Source organism: Periophthalmus magnuspinnatus, chromosome 21, assembly GCF_009829125.3.
Source record: "Periophthalmus magnuspinnatus isolate fPerMag1 chromosome 21, fPerMag1.2.pri, whole genome shotgun sequence".
NCBI lineage: Eukaryota > Metazoa > Chordata > Actinopteri > Gobiiformes > Gobiidae > Periophthalmus > Periophthalmus magnuspinnatus.
Genome location: NC_047146.1, coordinates 823,741 through 846,361, shown reverse-complemented (window position 1 = coordinate 846,361; position 22,621 = coordinate 823,741). Strand labels below are relative to the sequence as shown.

At 47.5% G+C, this 22,621-nt stretch overlaps 1 protein-coding gene across 1 annotated transcript; it reads left to right on the top strand.

The window, feature by feature from the left end:
* The first annotated feature begins 6,907 nt into the window (after positions 1-6,907).
* LOC117389053 (heat shock 70 kDa protein 12A-like) lies at positions 6,908-9,955 on the top strand. Its single transcript, XM_033986622.2, has 4 exons — positions 6,908-7,207; positions 7,278-7,502; positions 7,598-7,766; positions 8,843-9,955. The coding sequence occupies exons 1-4, from the start codon at positions 6,932-6,934 to the stop codon at positions 9,913-9,915; spliced, it is 1,743 nt and encodes a 580-aa protein (XP_033842513.1). The 5' UTR covers positions 6,908-6,931; the 3' UTR covers positions 9,916-9,955.
* The last annotated feature ends 12,666 nt before the right edge of the window (positions 9,956-22,621 follow it).

Genomic DNA, 22,621 nt, shown 5'->3' with positions numbered 1-22,621 from the left:
TGAGAGATGACGGCCACACCACCACCTCGACCTGTGCTCCGGGCACTCTGAAAGTTCATGTGACTTGATGGTGTAGATTCGTTTAGTCTAACATAGTCATTTTCCTGAAGCCATTTTTCAGTTAGGGCTAACAGATCAATATTAAGGTCGCCAATTGGTTCATTTATTAAAAGGGATTACACAGTGAAATTAATAAAACATACAGATTTACTTAACTCTTGTCCATGATTTTTGATGTTTTATTTATGATCTTCAATTGGTAAATGAGGTAAACTTTTAGATATATAAATAACAACATTTTGTGAACAGTTACTGATATTACCCCTTACAAACTACACAGTAGTAGACGAATGGTGCATGATGTATAAAAAACAAACGTTTTATAATCAAATATATATATTTTATTTTACAAAATTTACAAAATCAAAGTCTATAACAAATATTAACCAGGAAAAAGATAATATAACTATTTGCATATTTATTTATTATGAAAGGACCTTGTCTGGAGGTGGGGTGGGGGAAGTGATGGAACAAATGGAGAGGGAAAAGGAGGATCTGTTTCCTCCCCTGAAGAAGGTGCCACCTCAATCTACAAAGTAGGCTCCAAAGGTCCCAGATTTAAAGAAACTATAGCGTTAACATATAATAATCTGCGAATACAAAATTTTACAAAAAGCTTATGATGAGGTGGAACCTTCTGCAGGGGAAAAAGAGAAAACAAAAAGTGTTCATCCTCGGACTGAGCAGGAGGAGGAGGTTGGTCCCTCCAGGGACCTCTTCTTTGCTGTCCTCTGTGGTGGGAGGCCTGCAAAACAGAAAGTATTATGAAATATAAGTATATAATATAAATAAGAAATATTACACAACAGTTATGTTTTTTGCTTTGTACATTTTATTGTACACTGAATGATCATTACTCAATTCCTACTCTTATTACAACATAGCATAGTGAACTAAGCAGACAGGTTGTAGTACATAATTTTATAATGCCTTTGACTGTACTCAACTCCACTGAATAAATACATAAACTCATCAGCTACAAACAAGTGACAACAGCAACTTAATGATGCTGCATGGGCCTAAAGGGCAAATATTTTACCGCTCTAAAGTTGTGATAACTTACCAGACACACCGAGCTTCTCACTGATCATCCTCCAGGTGAGGTCCTTTGTCCTGGTCTTTATAATCTGCCAACGTCACATTATAAAGTAGTGGGCGCTGGCAAATGGCAACAACAAGTCTGTCCCTCATTCTCCGTGTTTGTGGCTCCCAGTGTTCTGAATAATGACCTCTCGACGTCAATGGAGCGTGGTCTCTGATTAGTTGATGCTGTGCGTCGAACTACAAAAAATTCTAATTTTTGAACTTTTGGACATGCGTTCAGAGCATCTGACACCTGGATACTCAGGACACTCCGCAAAAACGCAGGACGCCCAAGATGCGCGTCCACTATAGACTTTGAATGTAAACTGGATGCCTCTGACGCCCCGGTGTGAACGCACGTTGATGATTCCACACGATATATTTTACCTACATTCATGTCAATAGTAGAATAAACCATGCTTACTAATCAGGAACAGGATCCAGTCCCTCAAAACATAAGATCTTCTACTCCTGAGTCCACCATGAGATTGTCACTTGGTTCCATGAACCGCTCTGGGTCTGAGATGCTTGTACAAACATCCACAGCGTCCTCGATTGTGTACTTCCTTTGTTTTTGTCACGGTTCCTGCTCTGCTCTCCCTGTGCCCTCGTCTTCCACCCTCCCTCACCTGTCTGTCTCCGGAGCTGGGCGGAATCCGGACTCCTCCCACGCGCACCTGCTCCCCATCAGCGCAATCAACGCCACCTGCCGCGGATAAGAGGGGTTCGGACGAGTCACTCGGCGCCGGAACGTCCGCGTGTTTCACGTGATTATGCTCATGGCTTAGTACTTTGATTCTTGCTTGTACACTTTGTCTTATTGGAACCTTTTTGCTCTGCTCCAGATCTCTGCCCCAGAACCAGCTCCGGACTCTCCCAGCACCCGCACCTCCGCCCTGGTATGATCTTGTGTCTTCATTGTCGTGCACTTTTGTCTCTCTGCGCTCACGGACCTGCACCCACGCTCCCCAGCTACTCTGGATTTCTGAACTATGTTATGTCGGACACTATGCTATGAAGCAGCCTCGTTCCCCGGCCTTGTGGATAAATGAACTTTGGTTTCTATGAACACTTATTAAATGAACTTTGGTTTCTATGAACACTTATTGTGAATAAAGACATTGTTAAAGTTTCGTGAGTCTCGCAGCTTTGGTCCCTACGCCCCGCTGGTTACGACAGAACGTTCCGGCCAGAAATGGACCAAGCGGACTCAAGATCAGACGCCACGCTCCAGCAGGCGTTTACTCACCACGGTGACGTGCTCGGTCAGCACGAGAGGACCATCCGGACCCTGCTGGAGCAGAACCAGTCCCTGGCGCAGCAGGTGTCCCAGCTCGGCAATCAGGTTACCACGCTGCTTACGCACCTCTCTCCCGCTACTGTCGCCGCGGGACCCGCTGCTCCGCTCCACCCCCCGGAATCCAGGAGCACCGATCCGGAGCCGTTTGCGGGGCAGCTGGACCTCTGCCGGGGGTTTCTATTTCAATGCCGTTCCATGTTCCAGCAGCACCCAGCCCGTTTCCCCGCCGATGCGTCCAAAACATGCTACGTATGCGGGCTGCTCCGGGGCAGGGCGCTCCAATGGGCAGAGGCTAGGTTCGCTAACTCCGCATTGGACAAGACTCTTCGCCCTTGCATAGACTATAGAGGTCTTAATGAGATAACTATTAAGAATAAATACCCTCTGCCCCTCATTGACTCTGCGTTTACCCCTCTCCACAGCGCCACTATATTTTCTAAGTTGGATTTACGTAATGCTTATCATTTGGTGTGGGTGAGGGAGGGGGATGAGTGGAAAACAGCCTTTAAGACTCCTATTGGACATTTTGAATATCTAGTTATGCCCTTCGGACTCACTAATGTCCCAGCGGTTTTCCAGGCTCTTATTAATGATGTTCTCCGTGATTTCCTGAATCAGTTTGTGTTTGTCTACTTGGATGATATTTTGATTTTTTCCAGGTCCCTGCAGGAGCACAGACAACATGTCCGCCAAGTGCTACAGCGCCTGTTAGAAAATAGACTTTTTGTTAAAGCGGAGAAGTGCGAGTTTCATGCCGACCAGGTTAGCTTTCTGGGGTTCATTATAGGGCGGGGCCAGGTGAAGGCGGATCCTGAGAAGGTCAAGGCCGTGAGGGACTGGCCAGTTCCTACCAACCGGAAGCAGCTCCAGAGGTTTATTGGGTTCGCCAACTTTTACAGGAGGTTTATTAGAGACTTTAGCAGAGTTATTTCCCCCCTCACGAGACTCACATCCCCTGCTCAGACGTTCACCTGGTCTCGGGAGGCCCAGGCCGCTTTTGATAGGCTTAAGACTATGTTTACCTCTGCTCCTATCTTGCATCAGCCCGACCCCTCGCGACAATTTATTGTGGAAGTGGATGCCTCCGACACTGGTGTCGGGGCTGTCCTCTCTCAGAGGTTCGACCCCCACGACCGACTGTTCCCCTGTGCCTTCTTCTCCCGGCGGCTGTCCCCAGCGGAGGCGAACTACGATGTGGGGGACCGCGAGCTGCTCGCCGTTAAGTTGGCTCTGGAGGAGTGGCGGCACTGGCTGGAGGGGGCAGAACTACCGTTTCTGGTATGGACAGATCACAAGAACCTTTCGTACATTCAATCTGCCAAACGCCTTAACTCTCGCCAGGCTCGCTGCTCCTTGTTTTTTAGCCGCTTTAACTTTGTTCTTACTTACCGGCCGGGGACCCGTAATGTGAAGCCGGATGCCCTCTCCCGTCAGTTTGCTCAGGAGGAGGCCAGTACTGCTCCGGAGACTATCCTCCCCTCGTCCCGTGTGGTTGCCGCTCTTCGCTGGGAGATTGAGGACTTGGTACGGGAGGCCCAGCGCGATGACCCAGCTCCAGGTAACGCCCCCCCGGCACACTATTTGTTCCTGGCTCCCAGGTACTGCAGTGGACTCACGAATCCCGATTCGCTTGCCACCCCGGAGCCTCCCACACCCTTTCTTTACTCAGACGACACTTCTGGTGGCCTACCATGGACAAAGACACTAGGGCCTATGTCTCCGCATGCGAAGTGTGTGCCCGGGGGAAGTCGTCCCACTCACCGCCGTCAGGACTGCTGCACCCGCTCCCGGTTCCGAGGCGACCATGGTCCCATGTAGCGGTGGATTTCGTGACGGGCCTACCTCCTTCCCAGGGTAACACAGTCATTCTAACCATTGTTGACCGCTTTTCCAAGGCAGCCCATTTCGTCGCCCTACCCAAGCTTCCTACTGTGAAGGAGACAGCGGACCAGCTTACGAATCATGTGTTCCGCCTGCACGGCATTCCACTGAACATTGTCTCCGACCGGGGGACCCAGTTCACCTCCCAGGTCTGGCGCGCCTTCTGCGAGGGGTTGGGGGCCTCGGTGAGCCTCACCTCGGGGTTCCATCCCGAGTCTAATGGACAGACTGAACGCACCAACCAGGACCTGGAGAGGGCTCTTAGATGCGTGGTCTCCGCCAACCCAGCCGCTTGGAGCACCTATCTCCCATGGATAGAATACTCCCACAACTCCCTGGTGAGCTCAGCAACGGGAGTTTCCCCATTTCAGGCCTCGTTGGGGTACCAGCCTCCACTCTTCCCCTCCGAGGAGAGGGACCTGGCGGTTCCTTCTGTCCAGCACCATCTTCAGCACTGTTGCCGGGCCTGGCGGAGGACTCGGGAGGCGCTCCTTAAGGCGGGGGCTCGCACTAAGATAGTGGCTGACCGCCGGCGCGTTCCAGCTCCCAACTATGCGCCCGGGCAGTCGGTTTGGTTGTCCTCAAGGAATATCCCGCTCAAGACTGACTCACACAAGCTTTCCCCCCGATTCCTTGGTCCCTTCAAGATCAACAGGGTCGTTAACGACTCTGCGGTACGGCTGCAGCTTCCCCCCTCGCTCCGCATTCATCCCACGTTCCATGTCTCCCAGATCAAGCCGGTCTGCACCAGCGACCTTTGCCCTCCTTCCGGTCCCCCTCCTCCCGCCCGACTTGTCGATGGTCACCCAGCCTTCTCTGTCCGGCAGCTCATCGATGTCCGCCGGAGGGGTAGGGGGCTCCAGTACCTGGTCGACTGGGAGGGATACGGACCCGAGGAGCGTTCATGGGTGCCCAGGGCCCGTATCTTGGACCCGAACCTGGTGAGGGACTTCCACCGTGCTCACCTGGATAAACCTGGGGTTTATCTGTCTGTCTCCGGAGCTGGGCGGAATCCGGACTCCTCCCACGCGCACCTGCTCCCCATCAGCGCAATCAACGCCACCTGCCGCGGATAAGAGGGGTCCGGACGAGTCACTCGGCGCTGGAACGTCCGCGTGTTTCACGTGATTATGCTCATGGCTTAGTACTTTGATTCTTGCTTGTACACTTTGTCTTATTGGAACCTTTTTGCTCTGCTCCAGATCTCCGCCCCAGAACCAGCTAAGGACTCCCCCAGCACCCGCACCTCCGCCCTGGTATGATCTTGTGTCTTCATTGTCGTGCACTTTTGTCTCTCTGCGCTCACGGACCTGCACCCACGCTCCCCAGCTACTCTGGATTTCTGAACTATGTTATGTCGGACACTATGCTATGAAGCAGCCTCGTTCCCCAGCCTTGTGGATAAATGAACTTTGGTTTCTATGAACACTTATTGTGAATAAAGACATTGTTAAAGTTTCGTGAGTCTCGCAGCTTTGGTCCCTACGCCCCGCTGGTTACGACAGTTTTGTCTGTTTCGTCATGTTTAGAATGCAAAACTGCTGCAAAACAACAGTGCGTAAAATTACGCACACAGTACGCACGGATATTTGCATCCACTCGGCTTCTTTTACGCACGTGTCAATCTCCATCTGTTTACGGAAAACCATGGCATGCCATGCAACTTTGTGTTCCACTGCTCATTGGCTGTAAGAGGAAAATGTCACTAAATGTGTGTAATATAATTAGTTGATTCTACAATGGGGAGAGTGACTTGACTGGATTATATTCTCTGGACCTGTACGGAATGAATGAGACCAATTTATGTTATAACTTATGTACCCTCAAAGGTAAGTGAAATCCAAATCCACATTTTTGACTTTTCTTTAAAAACGGCTTTCCTGTCAGCACTGTGATGATTGCATTTGAAAATGGCTTGTATATTCAGAAAGATGAATGCCGTAGCTTTCATTTGATGTGTAAATTGGCGAGCCGTCGGAACGTTAACAGGTTAACTGTTTGACTTTTTCATGTGATTTCAGATTGATATTTCAGTTTAACACACACACATGCACATACACATACACTCACACCCACACACACACAGACACACACACCATGATAAGGGACTGTTTGGTGCCAACTTCCTTCCCATCAGCTGCTATCATGCTTTTATTGTGGGCACAATTTCATAATAATTCCACAATGTTCGAGTTCTTTCTCATGCAGCATGTTTAAAATCAACTTATGAGTTTTTAGAATTTTGCTCAGAAAATGTTGGTTTTCACCTACCCCCTATCTCTGCAACCTAAAGTAAAAGCAGAATATGTCTTTTTTTTTAATGACAACACAAGAAACAAAAAACAGGGCTTTTCAGTTAGATTCATTCAAGATGAACCCATCTGTTTTTTAATGCCTGGCTTACTTTAAACCATTTTGCTGGACAGAGGGATTTCAACACAATGAAAACACAAATAAAAATTAACATTATAAAATTATAAATCTTAAGTAAAAAAATAAACACAGGCCACTCCCTTGAGGTGGACTTTACACAGTCGTATAAGTGGCCTCAGCAGAGCCTCTCACTTCACCTGTATCAGTGTCAGACCGGTTCTTCTCTCTGCAGAAATGAGCAGGAGCTGTATCATTGCGATTGACTTTGGCACTGCGTACAGCGGCTATGCCTACAGTTTAACTCTAAATAATCAACAACTAGAGCGTGTCAAACGATGGGAGCGAAAGTCGGGCGCAGACACTTCCAAAACCCCCACGTGCATCCTGTTCGATGAAAACAAAGAGTTTGTGGATTTTGGATACAGGGCTAGAGACAAATATAATGAAATGTGTAGAAAAACTGCAAACTACTACTACTTTAAAGACTTTAAGATGGAGCTATACAAACAGGTAAGAAACACTTCTCTCTGTAATGGACCGTCTACGACAAATGTAAAATGTCTCTTTGCTTCCTCCATAGAAAATCACAAAGAATATGGAGATCAGAGATGTGAACAAGAGGCAGATGGAAGCTCTGAAGGTGTTCTCTGCAGCTCTGAGGTTCCTGAAGGACGATGCTCTGGAAGCTCTCGACAAAGAAACACAGAACATGGCCAAGGGTCTTTTAAACTTCACCTGGGTCCTGACTGTGCCGGCCATATGGGACAATCCAGCGCGACAGGTCATGAGAGAAGCTGCAGTTCAGGTCAGTACTCAACATCGAAACTTTTATGTAAACTTTCATAAACCGAAAATCAGTCCATAGAGTCTTTTCAGTGATGGATATTTTCATATTTCCAGGCTGGATTAGTGACTGCAGCCACTGAAGACAAACTGGTGATCGCTCTGGAGCCAGAGGCGGCTTCGATTCAGTGTAAACAGCTCTGCTCTGAAGATTTCATGATGGCCGAAGCTCCTGTGGAAATCAATCTGAGCCCTGGAACTCAGTACATTGTCGTTGACTGTGGAGGTGAGTGACCATAATCAGTGTTGACCAAGATCCTTCAAAACAGTAATAGTTATAGTTACCAATTTCTTCTCCCCCAAAGTGTGGTAATGGTGTTACTGTGTGATGAAAGTAACTAATTACCAGATAAAGCAACTATGTAATTACCAAAAAGAAATCCTTGAAAATATACCTCAGCTGCTTTTCCTAAGTAAAAACGAGTTATATTCAGTGTTATTTGTCCTGCAAATCACCAAATACATTCAAAGTCAGCGTTAGAAGATATTCTCATCCATAAAGATCAAAATCATCAACACGGACTCACATCTGTAAAGTCATAACAACAGAGCAAACTACTGTCCCCTTTACACAGCAGACTGTGGCCAAACAGATATCAGAACATTACAAACATGAGCCACATGGCAGCGCTGAAACAGATGTTAGATCAGCTGCACTTAAGGTCTCGCTCATGTCTTTTTATCAAACTCTAAACTCCAGACGCACGTGTCACTCCAGCTGTAGTCGTCTGTTTGTGCTCCTGTCACAAAGAGTCACTAAATAATGTTCATCCATACAGTCCACAAGAATCAGCATATTTCCTCATGTGTGTTGAAAACAGTGAGTATTCGACCTCGTGCCAGAGCTAAACCAATGAAATCTCAGGAAAGTCTTTACGGCCGCCCAGTGCTGCTTTTGATTGGTTGCCTTTACAGTCAATCACCGTTTTAGCCAGTCACTGTCTGTAATCCCTCATCCGGGTCTTGTTATCTTCCCAAAACATAGGGAAAACTTTCCAGCTCCTCTGAAGGAGATGAGAAAGCTAAAGAGAAACTAAATGCTGTTATCCCCAACACTGATCTTAATGAGTGCACTGCTGTTGGTAATGTTGGGAATCTTATGAAACTTGATCTTGGACTCTATTGGGATCTCAAATGGTTGATTCTGTTTTTATTTTCACATCTTGTCTATTTTTCACACAATAAATACTAGTTACCACTATTACTAAAAGACAACAGTTTGTGTGTGTTGTGTGTGTTGTGTGTTTCATTGCCTTGGACAGATCTGTGTTCATGTCCGTGGACATTTGTCTCTTATTTCAGGAGGAACCATCGATATAACAGTTCACGAGGTTCTTGAAGGTGGACGACTTAAAGAGCTGCACAAAGCCTCAGGAAATGACAAAGGAGGACGAAGAGTGGACAGAAAGTTTGTTCAGTGTATGAGAGAGTTCTTCTGTGATGGTCTGTGGGAGGAATATGAGACAGACTTTCCCAGTGAGGCTCAGGCCTTTATGGAAGATTTTATATGTTTCAGACAGGCTGATCACGCTAAGGTGCGGCAGTTAGACTTCTATGAAAAGTTCAAGTATTTGTTTGAAAAAAAGAAAACTAGAAATGAAGTTTTGTTTGAACCAATGGATGGCATGACCTTCCACTGGGTTAAACAGCCAAATGCAGAGTCTTACAGCGCCAAACTGGAAATCTCTGAGAAGAAAATGGAGTCTTTCTTCCGTGAGACTCTGGTCCATGTCACTGACAGTCTGTCTGAGATCCTCAACAAACATTCTGACATTAAATACATTATGTTAGTGGGAGGGTTATCATCGAGCCATATTCTGCGCAGACACGTTTATAGAGAGTTCAGTGATCAGGCCAAAGTGCTGTGTCCTAAAAACCCACAGGAGGCCATCCTGAAGGGAGCTGTGATGTTTGGACGAGACCAGTCAGTCATCCAGACCCGAAAGAGTGCGTTCACTTATGGGCTTGGTGTTAATGAATTATTTGATCCATCTTTACACAAGCCAGGAAAAAAGTACACAACCAAAGAGGGAGTGATTTGGTGTGGAGATATTTTCTCCAAACTGGTCGGGATAAATGAAGATGTGGAATGGAACAGTACAAGAGAGTACAAATGTTTTCCCATTGAAAGTGATCAGAAGAAGATGGAGTTGCCATTTTATCGAACAGAAAGAGAAACTGTCATGTATGTGGACGACTGGGGGGTGGAGGGTCCAGTTGCAGAGTGTGTCGTAGATATGCCCGACACTGCAAAAGGAACGAATCGTGAAGTAAAACTAGAAGTCTTTTTTGGCTCCACTGAAATAAAAGCAAAGGCCACTGACCTTGAGTCCAAGTCCACAGTGTCAGTCATAGTGGACTTTATAGCTTCATAAGACAGTGGGCACATTGGCAAAGCCTGGACTAAACTATAAATGACTACCACTATCCCAAAAATCTAAAAAATGTTTTTGTACAGTGTATATTACATACAGTTAATATCACAATATTAACATGAAATCCTGTAGATTAGATGGATATTATTTTAGTCAAGCCTTCAAAATAATTGTTTGTATGGACATATGCAAATTTTGATTTGTGTCTTCATGTGATCACTGAAAATTAGAATTTGTAATATTTAAAACTTTTGTTTCAACTAAGGTAAATAAATAACTTCTTAAACTCTGTGTGACGCCTTTCAAAACCTCTTCCCCAGAACAGCTGCTGTAAGACAACTTTCATTTTAGAAGAACCGCTTCATACAATGTGATAAGATAAAAGACCCCAATTAAATTATATAGCTGAGTTATAGTAACCTATAACTGGCAATGCACAGTTAACAGTCACAAACTTCCTTCAGCTTAATAGTGCAAAATTAAACAGAGAATAATAATATCATATAATGATAAAGATTTTAATCAGAACTTTACAGATCTTCTGACAGACCTATTACTACACCATGACCAGCTTTTAATTGATGGAGATTTTAATATCCATGTCTGTTGTGAATCCAGACCTGTTGTGAATGAATTTTTAAACTTGATTGAGTCATTTAACTTAACCCAGTCGATGTTGGGCTCAACACTCAGAAAGGACACACCTTGGACTTGGTGTTGTCCTTCAGTCTTGATGTAAGTCTGATGGAGATTTGTGAAACGCACTTTTCCGATCACTTGGTCATGTTGTTCTCTCTAACTGTCACTCAAGCTGTGGTTAGTCCAACACGCTGAGTGCGCATGAAGTCTATGTCTGCCTCTTTGTTTTCTGGTTCAGTACCTCTGAACTATGAATGGAGATGATTGGCAGAACATGCAGGATGGTCTGCTCTCTTGTTTTAATGACACTTGCACAGAATTTTTGTTTTTGTTTTCCCACTGCCCTGAAATATGTTGTGGTCCAGCCACTCATCAAAAAAAGAAAACTAGAAATGAAGTTTTGTTTGAACCAATGGATGGCATGACCTTCCACTGGGTTAAACAGCCAAATGCAGAGTCTTACAGCGCCAAAATGGAAATCTCTGAGAAGAAAATGGAGTCTTTCTTCCGTGAGACTCTGGTCCACGTCACTGACAGTCTGTCTGAGATCCTCAACAAACATTCTGACATTAAATACATTCTGTTAGTGGGAGGGTTGTCATCGAGCCATATTCTGCGCAGATACGTTCGTAGAGAGTTCAGTGATCAGGCCAAAGTGCTGTGTCCTAAAAACCCACAGGAGGCCATCCTGAAGGGAGCAGTGATGTTTGGACGAGACCCGTCAGTCATCAGGACCCGAAAGAGTGTATTCACTTAGGGGATTGGCATTAGTGAATTATCTGATAAGTCTTTACATAAGTCAGAATAAAAGTACACAAACAAAGGTGTCGTGATCTTTTCTTGAAATTGGTTGGGATTGATGAAGATGTGGAATGGAACAGTACAAATGTTTTCCCATTGAAAGTAATCAGCAGAAGATGGCATTGTCATTTTATCAAACAGAAAGAGAAACTGTCTTGTATGTGGACGACTGGGAGGGTCAACTTCAACAACTTCTTAAACTCTGTGTATCCTTTAAGAACCTCATCCAAGAACGAGTGCTGTAAGACAACTTTCATTTCAGGAGAACTGCTTTAAACAATGTGATAAGATAAAAGACCCCAATTAAATTATATAGCTGAGTTATAGTAACCTATAACTGGCAATGCACAGTTAACAGTCAGTAACGCACAGTGGAGTGTTATTGGCTTTAGGAGTGACCAAAATTCACAAACACCAACTTGCTTCAGCGATACAGTGCAAAATAAGACTATAAACAATAGTAAAATAAAAATAAAATCATGGATTAAAATCAGGTAAAAAATACACTTTGATTAAAATACAAAATATACAGTAGAGGCAAAACAACAGTGCAAGTAAGTGAACTGCAGTTGTTTAAAGTGACAGGTGTTAGAGTGAAAGATGTTATGAAAGACTCTAGCCTCCTGCCAGAGGGGAGTGGCTTTTTCCTGAGGGGAGTGGTTCAAATAGTCCATAGGTGAGAAGGGTCAGCTGTGATCCGACCTGCTCGCCCCTGAGTCCTTGAGACATACATGGTTTCACTGAGAGCAATGAAATCAGCAAACTACCACACTCTAAAACAATAGTCAGTATGAGGAAGACATAGTGGAGCGGTCGGACTTGAACGAAGACTTGAATGAAGGAGGCTCCTTCTGTGTTTACATATACATATTCCTTATTAATTCAATTCAATTCATTTTATTTTTGTAACGCCCAAAATCACAACAACAGTTGTCTCGAAGGGCGTTCATGTTTTGGTTGATGGGGGAAACCGGAGTACCCGGAGGAAACCCATCCAGACACGAGGAGAAACATGAAAAAGTCCACACAGAAAGGCCTGGTGACCCGGGGATCCAACCAAACCTTCTGCTGTGAGACATGAGCCACTCAGCCACCGAGATATACACACAAAAACAAAACAATGGAAAAATCGGCCAGGCGAGGAGGAGGAAGACCAGGCGAGGAGGAGGAGAGCCGGGCGAGGAGGAGAGGGAGGCAGGTGGAGGAGGGCCAGGCGGGGAGGAGGAGAGGGTCCAGCTGTCATCGGGGCATCTGAAAGAGATACACTCCACAGGGGGAGTGGGACAGGGGACAACATGTGAATAGCATTGCTGATGAGAAAATAGGACAAAGCAGAGGATAGTGCTCAGGTTGCCATACTTCCCCCAGCTAGTTACTCCTACTGCAGCCTGTCTTATCCCGGGTTTTAATGTCCCTAACTCCCTCACCATGTAACCTGGTCTATACCGAAGAGGAAGGTTTTAAGCCTGGTCTTAAATACAGAGACTGTGGGGGCCTGTTTAACATCAGCAGGGAGTTGATTCCATAGCACAGGAGCTTGGTAACTGAATGCTCTCCCTCCCACTGTACTTTTGGACACTCTAGGAACCACTAATAGTCCTGCATTCTGAGAGCGGAGTGCTCTGTTTGGCTGGTACGGGACAATAGCATCTTGCAGATAGGATGGGGCCATACCGTTTAGGGCTTTGTATGTCAGGAGGACGACTTTGAATTTGATTCTAAGCTCGACAGGAAGCCAGTGCAGATATTTTAGTACAGGACTGATGTGGTCTCTTCTTTTAGTTCCTGTTAGGACTCTGGCTGCTGCATTTTGGACCAACTGGAGGCTCCTTATAGTACTTTATAGTACTTTATAGTACTTTATAGTACTTTTGGGGCAGGCGGCAAGCAGGGAATTACAGTAATCAAGTCTGGAAGTAACAAATGCATGGATGAGTTTTTCAGCATTGTTTTTAGGTAAAATATTTCTAATTTTAGTTATATTTCGCAGGTGAAAGTATGCGGTTTTACAAGATAGGTTTATATGGGCTGTGAATGAGAGATTTTGATCAAATAGGACTCCAAGATTTTTTACAGTAGGGCTAGAAGCTATACTCACATTGTCGAGTGAGATTATCTGGTCTGACAGAGAATCTCTTTGACCTTTGGGACCAACGACAATGACCTCTGTTTTTTCAGGATTTAAGAGCAGGTAATTCAAGGTCATCCAGGTTTTGATGTCCTTCACACAGGCACTGAGTTTATCTATTTGATCAGTCTGATTTGGTTTCATTGATAAGTACAGCTGAGTGTCATCAGCGTAGCAGTGAAAATTAATGCCATGTTTTCTGATAATGTTACCCAATGGCAACATATACAGAGTAAATAGGATTGGACCAAGCACAGATCCTTGTTTTGAAGCCTTGACTGAAATAATAGGCTATGACCCATGATATATTTTCCCCAATCATGATTTAGAAACAGTTCTGATTGTTAATATTGTGACATTTACTGTGTGTGTAATACACACTGTACAAAAAATATATTTAGACAGACAACTTTATGATTGTGGTAGTCATTTATAGTTTAGTCTAGGCTTTGGCCTAGACTAAACTATAAACTAAACTATAAATCCTGTTTAGGCAAAACAAATCATGGATCATAGCCTATTATTTCAGCCAAGGCTTCAAAATAATAGTTTGTTTGAACATATGCACATTTTGATAAATAATAAACAACTTCTTAAACTCTGTGTGACTTCTTTCAGAACCTCACCCCAGAACGACGGCTGTAAGACAACTTTCATTTCAGGAGAACTGCTTCAAACAATGTGATAAGATAAAAGACCCCAATAAAATTATATTGCTTTGTTGCAGTTGTTTAAAATGACTGCCAGAAGGGAGTGGTTCAAATAGTCCATAGGTGAGAAGGGTCAGCTGTGATCCGACCTGCTCGCCCCTGAGTCCTTGAGACATACATGGTTTCACTGAGAGCAATGAAATCAGCAAACTACCACACTCTAAAACAATAGTCAATATGAGGAAGACATAGTGGAGTGGTCGGACTTGAACGAAGACTTGAATGAAGGAGGCTCCTTCTGTGTTTACATCATACATATTCCTTATTAATTCAATTCAATTCATTTTATTTTTGTAATGCCCAAAATCACAACAACAGTTGTCTCGAAGGGCGTTCATGTTTTGGTTGATGGGGGAAACCGGAGTACCCGGAGGAAACCCATCCAGAAACGAGGAGAAACATGAAAAACTCCACACAGAAAGGCCTGGGCGACCCGGGGATCCAACCAAACCCTCTGCTGTGAGACATGAGCCACTCAGCCACCGAGATATACACACAAAAACACAACAACACACAAAAACAAAACAACACACAAAAACAAAACAACAGGAAAAATCAGACAAAACAAGAAAAATAGGCCAGGCGAGGAGGAGGAAGACCAGGTGAGGAGGAGGAGAGCCGGGCGAGGAGGAGAGGGAGGCAGGTGGAGGAGGGCCAGATGGGGAGGAGGAGAGGGTCCAGCTGTCATCGGGGCATCTGAAAGAGTTACACGCCACAGGGGGAGTGGGACAGGGGACAACATGTGAATAGCATTGCTGATGAGAAAATAGGACAAAGCAGAGGATAGTGCTCAGGTTGCCATACTTCCCCCAGCTAGTTACTCCTACTGCAGCCTGTCTTATCCCGGGTTTTAATGTCCCTAACTCCCTCACTATGTAACCTGGTCTATACCGAAGAGGAAGGTTTTAAGCCTGGTCTTAAATACAGAGACTGTGGGGCCTGTTTAACATCAGCAGGGAGTTGATTCCATAGCACAGGAGCTTGGTAACTGAATGCTCTCCCTCCCACTGTACTTTTGGACACTCTAGGAACCACTAATAGTCCTGCATTCTGAGAGCGGAGGTGTCAAATGCTGAGAAAAAACAAAATGGGCGGAAGGCAAGGTTTGTCATTTCAACAGTCCATCCATCCATCCATTTTCTTCCTCTTATAAGGGGGCCGGGTCGCAGGAGCAGCAGTCTAAGCAGGGACCCAGACTTCCCTCACCCCAGACACGTCCTCCAGCTCCTCTGATGGGACCCCAAGGCGTTCCCAGGACAGCCAAGAGACATAGTCCCTCCAGCGTGTCCTGGATCTTCCCCGGGGCCTCCTCCTGGTGGGACATGCCCAGAACACCTCCCTCGGGATGTGTCCAGGAGGCATCCTGAGCAGATGCCCGAGCCACCTCAACTGGCTCCTCTTGATGTGTAGGAGCAGCGGCTCTACTCCGAGCTCCTCCCGTGTGACCAAGCTCCTCACCCTATCCCTAAGGGTGCGCCCGGCCACTCTGCGGAAGAAACCCATTTCGACCACTTGTATCCGCAATCTCGACCTTTCTGTCTTTACCCAGAGCTCATGACCATAGGTGAGGGCAGGAATGTAGATTGACCGGTAAATCGAGAGCTTTGCCTTTGGGCTCAGCTCCTTCTTCACCACAACGGACCGATACAGCGACCGCATCACTGCAGATGCTGCACCGATCCGCCTGTCAATCTCACGCTCCATCCTTCCCTCACTCGTGAACAAGACCCCGAGATACTTGAACTCCTCCACTTGGGGCAGAGACTCACCACCCACCCGGAGAGAGCAAACCACCTTTTTCTGGTCGAGAACCATGGTCTTGTTTTTGGAGGAGCCGATTCTCATCCCAGCCGCTTCACACTCGGCTGCAAACCGCCCCAGTGCTGCCGGTTCTGGCTCGATGAAGCCATAAGGACAACATCATCTGCAAACAGCAGAGATGAGATCCTGTGGTTCCCAAACCAGAGCCCCTCCGGCCCCTGGCTGCACCTTGAAATTCTGTCCATAAATATAATGAACAGAACCGGTGACAAAGGGCAGCCCTGAGTCCAACATGCACCGGGAACAGGTCTGACTTACTGCCAGCAATGAACACAGCTCCTGCTCCGGTCATACAGTCACTGGACAGCCCTTCCTTTACATCCAGAGATCTCATTCACCCCCGGAGCCTTGCCACTGAGGAGCTTGCTAACCACCTCTGTAACTTCAGCCAGGGTGATCCATGAGTCCGCCGCCGGGTCCCCAGTCTCTGCTTCCTCCTCGGAAGATGTGACAACATCCCCAGTCGAGGTCAGCAGTTCTCTGCCCGCACTGTAAACAGTGTTGGTGAAGACCTGCTTCCCCCTCCTGAGGCGTCGGACGGTTTGCCACAATCTCTTTGAGACCGTCTGAGAGTCCTCCTCCATGGCCTCCCTGAGCTCCTCCCAACCCTGAGTTTTTGCCTCCATGATCACAGGAGCCGCAGCACGCTTTGCCCGCCAGTACTTGTCAGCTGCCTCAGGAGTCCCACAAGCCAACAAGGTTCAGTAGTACCCCTTTGTACTTCCGGTGTCCACCACCGTTTTCCGAGGTTACCACGGCGACAAGAACCGCAGACCTTACAACCACAGCTATGAGTGACAGCATCAATAATAGAGGTGGAGAACATGGCCCACTTAGAGTCCATGTTCCCAGTCTTCCCCGGGATCAGTGAGAAGCTCTCGTGGAGGTGTGAGTTGAAGACTTCCCTGACAGAGGGCTCCGCCAGACGTTTCCAGCAGACCCTCATGATACGCTTGGGCCTGCCAGGTCTGTCCGGCTTCCTTCTCGGCCAGCGGATCCAACTCACGACCAGGTGGTGATCGGTCGTGAGTGAGGCTGACTATATCTAGTCGGTAAAGCTCAACCTCCTGGACATGCTCAGGCTCCTTCCCCCCTGGGGACATTCCATGTCCCCAGAGCTAGTCTCCATGTCCGGAGATCCGGTCGTCAAGTTTCCCACCTTCAGCTGCTGCCCAGATCTCTCTACACTGACCCCTTATGGATCCTCTCACGGGTGGTGGGTCCACATGAGGATGGCCCCACATTGCTCCTTCAGGCTGAGCCTGGCTGGGACCTGTGGGGAAACCAGGGGCCACCAAGCGCTCGCTGTCGAGCACCCACTCCAGGCCTGTCTCCAGGGTGGGGCCCCGGTGATGCCGGTCTGGGCGACGTAGCTAGCCTTGGTCGTGCACTTGTCATGAAGGGCTTCTGAACCGCTCTTAGTCTTAGTCTTAGACTAAGAGTGGTACTTTCAAAAGTCTTCTAGTTTATATCCTATTTAAACTGTATTTTTAATATTGTTTAGGCCCTGTATCTGACTTTTTACTTTTAGTTCAGATACTGTGGATATTGTAAAAGAGGGTATTTGTAGGAAAAAAAAAAAAAAGCTGACTTATACATTTTAATTGGTTGTTGTAGGATTGGAGCAATGTGGAAACATCAGCTATTGCAGCTCATATAGAATATAAACATACACTCTTTTCTAGGGCACATTTTTCTGTGTCGTATGTCTGCAGCAGAATGTGGCGGGAGCAGTGGAGTAAAACCTTGATTCGGTCCTCAGTTTAAATAATTTAATAATAAATGTCAAACACCACCCCAGGAATTTCACCTGGAGGATATAAGCCTAAGGCACACAGTTAAAGTTTACTTAAGGAGGCCAAGAGATGATTCCAATTCACAAAGTAGTAAAATTGCAATTCTTTATTAAACTAGATTAGTGTCATGATCCCGGTCTGTCCTGCCTTGGTTGTTGTCCCTTCCCCCTCCCTCACGTGTCATCATTAGCTGCACCTGCAGTGGATAAGAGGAGCCAGGATCCGACACTCAGCGCCAGATCGTCCACGTGTTCACGTGCATATACCTTGCTTGGCTCTGTTCATGTTTTTCCCCTGCTTTTTATGTTGCTTACCGGATTACCTTTTGCTCCTCACCAGATCCCACTCCTTGGACCAGCTCAGCTCTCCCGTCTTCAACCATGCTTCCCTGTACCGGTACTGTTCTCCTCATCTCTGATTCAGCTTCTCATGTTTTCCCCCGGACCACGGCTAATTCCCCACTCCCGACACACCGTCTGATCTACCGTCATTTGTCTATCTTCACTTTGTAAATAAAAACTGTTAAAACTTCCCTGAGTTCTGTATGTTGGTCCCTTTTGCCTAACATTACGACATTTAGCTTAAAATTCAAATGTAAAACCCACCCCAGTAATTTGAATCTAGAAGGAAAGGTGTAACGATTCCTTGCACAGCGGGTGTGTCGGAAAAACTTCAGAGAATTTTCAGACAGTTTGAGATTCTGTCTTTTTCAAGCCTACAAACACTTTAAGGCAAAAACTGTTAAAGAAGCTATTTTTGTTAGGAAAGAGAATCCTTCCTTAAACAGAAATGGGGCCTGATACATAATCTCTCCCCCATCTATAACACCATCCTCAGACCCAGAACAATGAGAACAATAGCAGGGTCATTAAGGCTGAATAGGGCAGTTTCAGCTGAAACTGGAGACAACAGTTTCAGTGTAGTTAGCCCCTCCCCTCAGATAGATTTAAAGCAGTGGGCACCAGCATCTGACCAGAACTGAAGAACTTGGACGAGCAGCAAAACGTCTTCACTCCTACATGATTTGTCCAGTTGACAGATTTAACTTTGTCTTTTGCTCTGGATCAGAGCTAAAGTATTGTCTGGAAAAGTGGGAACATAACATAAGATTACTCTTCTTTCTGCTCATTCATTTGTGGTATGTTTAACTGTTGATGTCTTTTTATATTTCATGAATGAAAATTATTAAAATAAATAAATATTCAGTGACCATGCCAATCAACCATTTTAGTTTTTTAAATTTCAAAGTTTTTAGTTTAATTTGAGTTATAGTCAATTGTATTGTGCGTGTGTTTCCTTACAGTTCATCGCGCCCGGTCCAAACTGGACAGGTACAGAGGTCACACGGTGGATGGTTGTATTGGCTCCGGCGGTGGTGGGCTGGTCTGTCCATGTACTCAGGTGAGACTCTTAATTAATGAATTACATAAATGTATTAATGAATATAATGCACACAGCTTTTCATTTAATGTCATTTTTATTTGTAGGACTGAGTAGGATGTGGGAAAGTGTGAAAACAAACCACTGAGGTAAATAAACACATTAAGGGTGATCAGAATGTGAATTAGGGGCGGGTGCAAAGAGATCCGGGTGGCAGTCGAAGGCGGGGACCTCGACGACCGGATCTCTGGACATGGAGACTAGCTCTGGGGACGTGGAACGTCACCTCGCTGGGGGGGAAGGAGCCTGAGCTTGTGCGGGAGGTTGAGCGTTACCGGCTAGATATAGTCGGCCTCACCTCCACGCACAGCTCGGGCTCTGGAACCCAACTTCTTGAGAGGGGTTGGACTCTCCATTTCTCTGGCGTTGCCCGCGGGGAGCGGCGGCGAGCTGGTGTGGGCTTGCTCATTGCCCCACAGCTCAGCCGCTGCGTGTTGGGGTTCACTCCGGTGAACGAGAGGGTCGCGTCCCTGCGCCTTCGGGTCGGGGACAGGTCTCTCACTGTTGTGTCGGCCTACGGGCCAAACAGCAGTGCAGAGTACCCGGCCTTCTTGGAGTCCCTGGGAGGGGTACTAGACAGTGCACCAACTGGGGACTCCGTTGTTCTCCTGGGGGACTTCAACGCCCATGTGGGTAACGACAGTGACACTTGGAGGGGCGTGATTGGGAGGAACGGCCTCCCCGATCTGAACCCGAGCGGTGTTTTGTTATTGGACTTCTGTGCTAGTCACAGCTTGTCCATAACAAACACCATGTTCGAGCACAAGGGTGTCCATCGGTGCACGTGGCACCAGGACACTCTAGGTCGTAGGTCGATGATCGACTTTGTTGTCGTGTCATCTGACCTCCGACCGCGTGTCTTGGACACTCGGGTGAAGAGAGGGGCTGAGCTGTCAACTGATCACCACCTGGTGGTGAGTTGGATCCGCTGGCAGAGGAGGAAGCCAGACAGACCTGGCAGACCCAAGCGCATTGTGAGGGTCTGCTGGGAACGTCTGGCGGAGCCCTCTGTCAGGGGGGTCTTCAACTCCCACGTCCGGGGGAGGTTGGAGACATGGACTCCGAGTGGGCCATGTTCTCCACCTCTATTGTCGATGCGGCTGCTCGCAGCTGTGGTCGTAAGGTCTGTGGTGCTTGTCGCGGCGGCAATCCCCGAACCCGGTGGTGGACACCGGAAGTAAGGGATGCCGTCAAGCTGAAGAAGGAGTCCTATCGAGCCTTGTTGGCTCGTGGGACTCCTGAGGCAGCTGATGAGTACCGGCGGGCCAAGCGTGCCGCGGCTCGGGCGGTCACAGAGGCAAAAACTCGGGGTTGGGAGGAGTTCGGAGAGGCCATGGAGGAGGACTATCGGACGGCCTCAAAGAGATTCTGGCAAACCGTCCGACGCCTCAGGAGGGGGAAGCAGTGCTTCACCAACACTGTATACAGTGCGGGTGGAGAGCTGCTGATCTCGACTGGGGATGTTGTCGGGCGGTGGAAGGAATACTTTGAGGATCTCCTCAATCCCACTGTCACGTCTTCCGAGGAGGAAGCAGAAACTGGGGACCTAGAGGCGGACTCGTCCATCACCCTGGCTGAAGTCACTGAGGTGGTTGGCAAGCTCCTCGGTGGCAAGGCTCTGGGGGTGGACGAGATCCGTCCTGAGTACCTCAAGTCTCTGGATGTTGTGGGGCTGTCTTGGCTGACACGTCTCTGCAACATCGCGTGGCGGTCGGGGACAGTACCTGTGGAATGGCAGACCGGGGTGGTGGTCCCTCTGTATAAGAAGGGGGACCGGAGGGTGTGTTCCAATTACAGGGGAATCACACTCCTCAGCCTTCCCGGTAAGGTCTATTCCAGGGTACTGGAGAGGAGAATCCGACCGATAGTCGAACCTCGGATTCAGGAGGAGCAGTGTGGTTTTCGTCCTGGTCGTGGAACACTGGACCAGCTCTATACTCTTCATCGGGTCCTCGAGGGCTCATGGGAGTATGCCCAACCAGTCCACATGTGTTTTGTGGATCTGGAGAAGGCATTCGACCGTGTCCCTCGTGGTGTCCTTTGGGGGGTGCTCTGGGAGTATGGGGTCCGGGGCTCTTTGCTAAGGGCTGTCCGGTCCCTGTATGACCGGAGCAGGAGCTGTGTTCGCATTGCCGGCAGTAAGTCAGACCTGTTCCCGGTGCATGTTGGACTCCGCCAGGGCTGCCCTTTGTCACCGGTTCTGTTCATTATATTTATGGACAGAATTTCTAGGCGCAGCCAGGGGCCGGAGGGGGCCTGGTTTGGGAACCACAGGATTTCATCTCTGCTGTTTGCGGATGATGTTGTCCTGATGGCTTCTTCGAGCCAGGACCTGCAGCAGGCACTGGGGCGGTTTGCAGCCGAGTGTGAAGTGGTTGGGATGAGAATCAGCTCCTCCAAATCCGAGGCCATGGTTCTCGACCGGAAAAAGGTGTTTTGCTCTCTCCGGGTGGGTGGTGAGTCTCTGCCCCAAGTGGAGGAGTTCAAGTATCTCGGGGTCTTGTTCACGAGTGAGGGAAGGATGGAGCGGGAGATTGACAGGCGGATCGGTGCAGCGTCTGCAGTGATGCGGTCGCTGTATCAGTCCGTTGTGGTAAAGAAGGAGCTGAGCCGGAAGGCGAAGCTCTCGATTTACCGGTCAATCTACGTTCCTACCCTCACCTATGGTCATGAGCTCTGGGTAATGACCGAAAGGACAAGATCGCGGATACAAGCGGCTGAAATGGGTTTCCTCCGCAGAGTGGCCGGGCGCACCCTTAGGGATAGGGTGAGGAGCTCGGTCACACGGGAGGAGCTCGGAGTAGAGCCGCTGCTCCTACACGTTGAGAGGAACCAGTTGAGGTGGCTCGGGCATCTGCTCAGGATGCCTCCTGGACGCCTCCCTAGGGAGGTGTTCTGGGCATGTCCCACCGGGAGGAGGCCCCGGGGAAGACCCAGGACACGCTGGAGGGACTACGTCTCTCGGCTGGCCTGGGAACGCCTTGGGGTCCCACCGGAGGAGCTGGAGGACGTGTCCGGGGTGAGGGAAGTCTGGGAGTCCCTGCTTAGACTGCTGCCCCCGCGACCCGGCCCCGGATAAGCGGAAGAAAATGGATGGATGGATGGATGGAGAATGTGAATTAAACAATATTAACAAATTATTAAATCATCACAAATATTAAAGATAATGGAAAACAGTAATGGCACACGGCTCATGGTAACATGTGTTGTAACATACAAAGAGCATAGACTGTATACATATATATAGCTATATAGCTCCTTTGGCTTTAATTCACTTTCTATTGAAAAACTGTCTCTCTCTCTGTCTCTGCTTCAGACTCATTTTGGTCTTAAATGTTCATATTAACCCTCTACATGATCCTGGGGTTTTT

Coding starts and splice junctions, on each gene's coding strand:
- LOC117389053 (XM_033986622.2), top strand. CDS start 6,932: ATGAGCAGGAGCTGTATCATTGCGATTGACTTTGGCACTGCGTACAGC. Junction 7,503..7,597: donor TGAGAGAAGCTGCAGTTCAG/GTCAGTACTCAA, acceptor TCATATTTCCAG/GCTGGATTAGTGACTGCAGC. Junction 7,767..8,842: donor CATTGTCGTTGACTGTGGAG/GTGAGTGACCAT, acceptor CTCTTATTTCAG/GAGGAACCATCGATATAACA.